Source organism: Octopus sinensis, unplaced genomic scaffold (assembly GCF_006345805.1).
Source record: "Octopus sinensis unplaced genomic scaffold, ASM634580v1 Contig18641_ERROPOS421061, whole genome shotgun sequence".
In the NCBI taxonomy this organism is placed as follows: domain Eukaryota; kingdom Metazoa; phylum Mollusca; class Cephalopoda; order Octopoda; family Octopodidae; genus Octopus; species Octopus sinensis.
In genome coordinates, this window is record NW_021835957.1 from 80,995 (window position 1) to 89,558 (window position 8,564).

The window sequence follows — 8,564 nt, forward strand, 5'->3', positions numbered from 1 at the left end:
GGTTGTCAGAAATGATGTAGAAACTTCCAAACTGAAACTATACTATCACCTGGATTTAACATTTAAAAAATATATATAAGCATCAAGATTTTCCTGTATTTTTGTTCTAGTTACTAATGAAACCAAAATAACAGTAGTGAAGTGTTTATTCTCTTTTACTCTTTTACTTGTTTCAGTCATTTGACTGCGGCCATGCTGGAGCACCGCCTTTAGTCGAGCAATTCGACCCCGGGACTTATTCTTTGAAACCCCAGTACTTATTCTATTGGTCATTTTTTTGCCGAACCGCTAAGTGACGGGGAAAACGTAAACACAGACACACACATACACGCACACACATACATATATACGATGGGCTTCTTTCAGTTTCTGTCTACCAAATCCACTCACAAGGCATTGGTCGGCCCGGGGCTATAGCAGAAGACACTTGCCCAAGATGCCACGCAGTGGGACTGAACCCGGAACCATGTGGTTGGTTAGCAAGCTACTTACCACACAGCCACTCCTGCGCCTATTCTGTTTATACAACACAATTTTGTCTAGCTGCTGTGGTTGGTTGTGCTCAAAACATGGCATACTATCACATCATCATCATCGTTTTACGTCCGCTTTCCATACTGGCATGGGTTGGACGGTTTGACTGAGGACTGGTGAGCCAGAAGCTGCACCAGGCTTAGTCTGATCTGGCAAAGTTTCTACAGCTTAATGCCCTTCCTAATGCCAACCACTCTGAGAGTGTAGTGGGTGCTTTTACATGCCATTAGCATGAGGGCCAGTCAGGCGGTACTGGCAACAACCACACTCAAAAGCTGTTTTTACGTGCTACCTGCACAGGAGCCAGTCCGTGGCACTGGCGATGACCACATTGAAATGTTTTTCACGTGCCAGTAAAGTGATGCTGACAACAATCATGCTCGAATGGTGCTTTTCACATGTCACTGGCACAGGAACCAAACCACGGTCCTGTCAACAGTCAGGTTCAGATATGTTTTTAACATTCCACTCGCATGAGTGCCAATCAGGCGGTACTGTCAGTGATTTTGATTTGTTTACACTTGCCTCAGTAGGTCTTCGCAAGCAAAGTCCATTGTCCAATGAATGAGGAGTACTCATAAGTGGTCTGGTTACACCCTACATCAGGCAGTACTATCATCGACCAGCAATTTTGATTTGATTTCACTTGTCTCAATGTCGTCACAAGCAAGGTTTATTGTCCATGGTTATACAAAATATTAACAGAGTGTAGCAATATTACTCATTGGTTTGCCACATTTGAAATGCAGGCTAACATTACATGTTGGTTGCACAAAATCCTAGTAACAGGATGCAGGAATGTTACTCTTTGATTTTGCTGTGGTTTGTCATTATTGAAACGCTGTTCTTTGGCTACCTTTCGTGGAGTCCACTCTGCCAGCATTTAGACTGTTGATCTGGTCTGAAGTCCTAAGTTGATTCTCTCACACACCTGCTTTTTTAATGTAGTGACCCATTCTACCACCAGTCTTGGAAGTATTTAATCAGGGCTGTGCCTACCTTGAATAAAATAGATTAAAAGCAACATTTTCCTCACATGGCAAAATATGCACCTAATTCAATAAAATTATGATTGTTAGTCTGATTACTATGCATAAAATGCAAACTATTTTATTATTTTGTAGATTAGGTAGGCATAATTCACCCCTGCTTTTCAATCTCAGTATTTAAACTATACATAGTACTGCTGTGGTACACATACTGCATACACTTCTACAACACTATTTTCATTACATGCTATAAAGGCAGAGGTAGGTCTGCCTTCAACTTAGTCGTGAACCGTGTTTCACTCTTTTTTTTTTTTGTGTTTTACTACATGAAGGTCACCAACTGCCTACTCGGAGTAATTACTGATGGCACGTGCCTGTATTTAATCCTCTATGCCGTGGAAATGGTAAATTTAGATCATAGTCCTTTAACATGTAAACCGTAAACTGGTCATAGCAAAAATTAGCAGTCATATTGAAATATCAAAGCTATGTGATCAACCATGATTAATTTAACCCTTTAGTGTTCGCATTATTCTGCCAAAATTAATGCTTTTTTATCCACATTGTTTTGAACTAATCAGGCATTATCTTGTAGCTATGAGGTAGCTGTTAATTTTTAAAAGGACATTGTAGGGTCGGTGTGAGAGGCCAGATCTGGCCAGTTTGAACATAAAACAGGCTGAATACTTTTGGCCGGATATGACTGGTTTAAATGCTAAAGGGTTAAAACAATCTAAATAGATAAACATATTTGATAGTAATCTCAATGCTGAAAGACTAACATTTGTTGGAGGTAATTTCATCTCTTTATTCCACTATATTCTTTTTTCAGATACCTGATGGTGTAAATGTATCAAAAGAGGCTCGATTAGCCATTTCCAAAGCAGCCAGTGTTTTTGTTCTCTATGCTACATCTTGGTAAGCATTGTATCAGATGTTTGTCTTATTTGTTATTTATTTTCCCATTTCCAGCCCACTGCCTTATGAACCTGAAACTCTTTCTTTACTGTTTCAGTTCCAATAATTTTGCATTAAGGTCAAAGAGGAAAACCATCAATGCTCAGGATGTGTTGTCAGCCATGCAGGACATGGAGTTTGATCAGTTTTTAGACCCTTTGAAGTTATGTCTAGATTGTAAGTAAAACATTGTTCTGTTTGTATTACTAGCAAGCTCACTTGCTATACTGCACTGGGGAAAACATCAAATTTTTTTTGCTTCTTTCAATAGGTTGCATAAAGACAACTAACAATAACTAATCGGTGAACTTTAAAAATCCTCTCAAACATATTATATGAAACTTTATTTTGCTTCATAGTTATTTTTAAAACTTGCAAATTTTATGTTATAAAAGACATGTGGAAAGGGAAGAGAAAGAAATACAGTGAGTGAGAGAGAGAATGTGTGTGTGAAAGATAGCTAGATAGTGTTGTCACCATAATAAGTTTTGATTAAAATGCTGGAATTTTAAGTGCGAGTCTATCAACACAATGCAACACAGACTTTGAAAAATGACTTTCACTGTATAATAGTCCATTGGCTGTACTGCACAGATTTTAGAAAAAGTCTTTCTCTTTGGACAGTTTATGAAGGTACACACATGATTTTTACTGATACTGGTAGTGATGGATAATGACCTAGTTTAATCATAAAATATATATTCATACAACTGACCACCCCTCTCTAAAACTACTGGCTTTATGCCAAATTTGAAACCATTATTATTACTATCATCTTAATACAATTTATTGTGATATTATCGAGTCTGTAAGAGGGACACCTGCTCCAACACATCATGAATGTGCATGTAGGTAGGTAGATATAAATTGTATTATGTAATAGAGATTTATACAGGGTCAAGTGGTCACCAACTGATTAGGGTTCACTAAAATCCATGTAGTGTAATGGACAGAGACATCAACAGGACTTTTCATTTAGTATGTTAGGATATATTAAAAAGGAATTCCATTCAGTATATGTTTAAACTAAACTTCACTTACAAGGCATTGGTCAGCCTAAGATGGAGGATCTTTTGTCTTGTGAATTACTTGGTGACCTCACTGGTGTTGGTGCCACATAGAAGGCTTATGTATGGCACCTTGCATATCTTGTTCTGTAACCCCAGATTGACCAATCACTAGTGAATGAAATTTGGTTGGCAAAACCTGCATGGAACCCCATGTGTGATTTGTGTGTTTTCACACTTCTCCACTTTAATTCCATTTTGCAGCAATAATGTTTGTAACTCTCATGAATTAAATAAAACCTTTAACAACAGCCTGACATGCAAGTATGTGATGTGAAATATCTTACTTGAAAACAAGTTGGCATCAAGAGAGACATCTGATTGTAGAATTCTGCTTCAAGAAGTCTTGTCTAACTTGTAACCAGTATGGAAAAAGTGGACATAGGCATAAAACTGAAGATGATGAACTTTATCTTTCGAGATGTAAAAATTTATCTTCTGGTGTTTACATTTACACTGTATTTTAATCTGTTTTGAACTTTGGTCATGTACGTGTATCCAAGCTAGTCTCAAACCTGGAGCCTTTTTTGTAATAACATCTGTTGTACTTTCCAATTCAGGTAGCCATGTAATTTCCTCTATTGCAAGAGACATTTCTAACCTTTATCATTGGCATCTAATGTTCATTTTCCATGCTGCCATGGGTTGGACAGTTTGAGAGGAGTTGACTAGCTGAAGTGCTGTTCAGGCTCCATGTCTGTTTTGACATGGTTTCTATGGTTGAATGCCCTTCCTATTATGCTTTAATCAGTCATCAGTTGGCACAAAGCCAGCTCCCTCAATACTACTTGCCCATACACTCAGATGGCGGATCTTTTGTCTTGTGAGTTACTTGGTGACCTCACTGGTGTTGGTGCCACATAGCTAAGTAACAACACCAAAGCAGGTGGTGGAGCGTGGCACAATTCTCTAGCTCTCTACCTCCTCTTGAACTGTCCAACCCTTGCCAGCATGGAAAACGGATGTTAAATAGTGATGATGTTCTAATAACACGTGCATCCACCCAAGGACATGCATTTGATGGAGAGTAACATCAATTACATAATGATCCTTGTAATTGAAAATTTTTGCCAACCATGGAAAGTTGCACAATAAAGTTAACTGTGGCAAGATGCAATCTCAGGACATAAAAGTGATGTGACTAAATACCACAAGGTATTTATCTCATACTCTGCTGATTGCCAAATATTGATGAAAATTAACTGCTTTAGCAAAGAGGAGTAACCACTTGGTTTTAACAACAGCATACAATTTGATGTAATTATTATTTGAAAGAAAGTACATGTTTAATTTAGTCGTATATAGGTGCAGGCTTGGCTGTGTGGTTCAGGTTCATTCCCTCTGTGCAACACCTTGGGCAAGTTTCTTCTATTATTGCCCCTGGCCAACCATTGTTTTGCAAGTGAATTTGAATTTAGTTGACAGAAACTATGCAGAAGCCCATCATTCTTCATCATACGTCCGCTTTCCATGTTGGCATGGGTTGGACGTTTTGATTGAGGGCTGGTGAGCCAGAAGGCTGCACCAGTCTCCAATCTGATCTGGCAAAGTTTCTATAGCTGGATGCCCTTCCTAACCCCAACCACTCCGAGGGTGTAGTGGGTGCTTTTACGTGCCACTAGCACGAGGGGCAGCCAAGTAGTACTGGCATCAACCACGCTCAAATGGTGCCTTTTATGTGCCACCTGCGCAGGAGCCCTGGTAACAATCACACTTGAATGGTGCTTTTAATGTTCAACTGGCACAGGTGACAATCAGGCGGTATTGTCATTGGCCCCAACAGTGATTTCACTTGCCTCAACGAGTCTTTGCAAGCATAGTTTATTGTCCAATGATTGAAGAGTACTCTTAAATGAGCAGGTTATACAGCATTGGCATAGGCCATGGTTATAGTCTCACATGGATTGCTGGGTCTTCTCAAGCACAGCATATCTCCAAAGGTCTCGGTCACTTGTCATTGCCTTGGTGAGGCCCAATGTTTGATGGTCGTGCTTCACACCACCTCATCCCAGGTCTTCCTGGGTCTACCTCTTCCACAGGTTCCCTCAGCTGCTAGGGTGTGACATTTTTCACACAGCTGTCTTCATCCATTCGCAACACATGACCATACCAGCGCAGTTGTCTCTCTTACACACCACATCTGACGCTTCTTAAGTCCAACTTTTCTCTCAGGGCACTTACACTCTGTCGTATATGCACACTGACATTACACATCATAATGGAAGAAGTTTAGGCTCATGTTTTTTCATAATGCAGCCAAGTCTGTGATGTCATAATTTGTCTCTCGACGTTAAATCACTAATTAGATGGTTTGTTTTTGGCAGTTCAGGACCAGACTCTTCCAAATAAAACCTTATTTAAATTTAAAACCAAATGATAAAACAATTTAATTTATTAAAAGATTTCATCTACACACTTTTCCTCACTGACCTTCTCTTCTGATTTCTGTATTATTTTGCCTGTGTAACTCTTGTTGGTAGTATCTAGTAAATCTGTACCATCAACCACCCTTCTGTTCACACTCTCTTCTACTCACCTCAAACATGTTATCTTGAGTACATGTACACATCATAAAATGTGGCAAGGACCTTGCCTTACTTGTTATAAGACAAACTCACAAGTGCTGTTGCTGCGATAAAATGCACTCAATATGCTATGTAAAGTTCTTGCTGATTGAGCAGAGTAAATGACCTTTTAGCACCTTTTAGTTTTTATCAAAAGCATGGCACCCTTTCTGGTGCTGGTGCCACAATAATTCAGAAGGGCATCCATCCAGCTGTAGAAACCAAGCCAAAAGTATTACAGGTCATTTGTGGATCCATCTAGGAAAGCAGTAACTCTGAATAAATACTGACTTGGACCCTAGCGAACTGTCTAACCCATGCTAGCATGGAAAATTGACCTAAAGTGATGGTGATTATCCTTCTACATTATTCTCAGGCTCAGCAGACCTGGAATTTGAGGTATGATTACTAAAATCTTGTTGCACCTTAATCATGTGATAACTCATGCAAGGAAAATACCTGCTGCTTGCTGATCACAAAATGAGATTGTACACCTCCTTATAAAACTGCATTTTATTGGTTTATATATTTAGTTGCCAAGCAAATTTCTTATATTATTAAGAATTGTGTTACAATTTGTTAATGATAATGAGTATATTATGTTATTTACATAAAGTAGCAAGCTGGCAGAATTGTTAGCACATCAGGCAAAATGCTTAGCAATATTTCATCTGTTGCTACGTTCTGGATTGAAATTCTGCCATGGTCAACTTTGCCTTTCATCCTTTCGGGGTCAATAAATGAAGTACCAGTTACATACTAGAGTCGATGTAATCAACTGCTCCTCCTCCCCCAAAATTTCGAGCCTTGTGCCTTGAGTAGAAAAGAATAAATTGTGTATCAATGTGATTGATTTATCCCTTTCCACCAATTTTCAGGCCTTGTGTCTATAGTAGAAAGGGTTATGTCATTTACATGATCTCTCCCACACACACACTTCTGGAAATGTGTATTATGTGATTAACAATGTTCAGTTCTGAAGACAAATTTGAATGTTTTCCTTTCAGGATAGTGAAAATTCTGAGAGAAAATATTTATTTGACTACAGACAAGACAGACAGAGCTATTTTTGATGCTTGTAGTAGTAAAATTCAAGAGAGAAGCATTTGTGTAAATGAACGGACCATAAATATCACCGAGTTTTCAAGACAACAAAAAATTAGATGACAGAAAAAGACTTCTTAAATATACTTTGCCCTTTTGTGTGTCACTTGACGAAAATATGCATTTGGCCAAGTAATAAGGAATAGGGAACTTGTAAAAATTATCCAGAACAGTATAAGCAATATGAGGTACCTTTCCCACCTTCATTAAGATTTTTTTATTTTGTTATTTATTTATATATACTGGTGGTTCTTTTTTCCAAGTAAACATTTTTACAGCAGTTATTTTGTATTTTATTGCTGAAATTTTATAGTAATTGTTAGCATTGAGAAATGATTATCTACAAGTTTTGTAAATTTGCAGATGTTTTAAAAATCTGAAATGGTATATTCTGTTATAAGGGCCTAAGAGATTGGCCGAGGTGAAAATAAGTCCTAAATCTTAAAGGGTTAAATATGTGAGTTTGATAAATTTATTATCAACAAATCTGTCTTTGTGATTGGTAGTTTAACTAAATTGAAACAAGTAACTTAAAACACCTCTTGCTCCTTCATGCTGAGCCTTGGATCACCACCATTCACACGTCCAATTTCCCATGCTTGCATGGGTTAGATGGAGAGACCAGTTATCAAAATATGTTGATGAATATGAAAAATAATTTATGCCTCAGTTGAATTATTGGATTGCTTGTATTTGCAGCATTCCGCAGAGAACAACAAGGAAAGAAGGAAGCCTCTGAGAAGAGGAGGAAAGCTAAAGAGGAGACTATTGTGATAGATGATGAAGAGGAAGGTGATGAGAATGAGGATGAAGAAGAAGATGGAAGTATGGAGGAAGAAGAACTGGACTCTAAAGATGATTTTAGGATTGATTAGGTTTTGACTGATGGGATATCTATGCCAAGAATCTTTTTGCCGCATGTAGGGCATGCATGGAAAGATGCAGCGCTTGAGATAATTGTAGTTTTCTAGTTTTGCAAGGTGAACAATACTTCTCAAAGTAGTTTTAGTACCAGAGTGATCCATGCTGCATTAGTTGCTGGTTTTGAACAAAAAACAACTGTAAGTTGTCAGTGACAGTGTGTTGAGGTCTTCAGAGATTCTTTTAGGCAGGCCTTGGATGTTTTCCTTTACCCCACCAACTGTGTGCTTTCCTTGATAGTTCATCATAAAGGAGCTGCTTTTGAGATGTACAGTCTGTCTGCATGTGACTGACCTACCCAGCTCATCTCACACTGGGAATTCTGCCAAAATGTGTACAAGCTTGGGAGATCAGCTCATTGAGATGCTTGTGTTGTGGATCCTCTCTTGCCAACAGATTTACCAGATGCTGTGAAGCCAGTTTGTGTA

At 38.4% G+C, this 8,564-nt stretch overlaps 1 protein-coding gene across 1 annotated transcript; it reads left to right on the forward strand.

Annotated features, from left to right (window-relative positions):
• The first annotated feature begins 1,332 nt into the window (after positions 1-1,332).
• Positions 1,333-8,090, forward strand: LOC115231478 (DNA polymerase epsilon subunit 3-like). Its single transcript, XM_036500100.1, has 4 exons — positions 1,333-1,356; positions 2,317-2,441; positions 2,539-2,657; positions 7,915-8,090. The coding sequence occupies exons 1-4, from the start codon at positions 1,333-1,335 to the stop codon at positions 8,088-8,090; spliced, it is 444 nt and encodes a 147-aa protein (XP_036355993.1).
• The last annotated feature ends 474 nt before the right edge of the window (positions 8,091-8,564 follow it).

Coding starts and splice junctions, on each gene's coding strand:
- LOC115231478 (XM_036500100.1), top strand. CDS start 1,333: ATGTTACTCTTTGATTTTGCTGTG. Junction 1,357..2,316: donor TACTCTTTGATTTTGCTGTG/GTTTGTCATTAT, acceptor CATTTGTTGGAG/GTAATTTCATCTCTTTATTC. Junction 2,658..7,914: donor TTTGAAGTTATGTCTAGATT/GTAAGTAAAACA, acceptor TTGTATTTGCAG/CATTCCGCAGAGAACAACAA.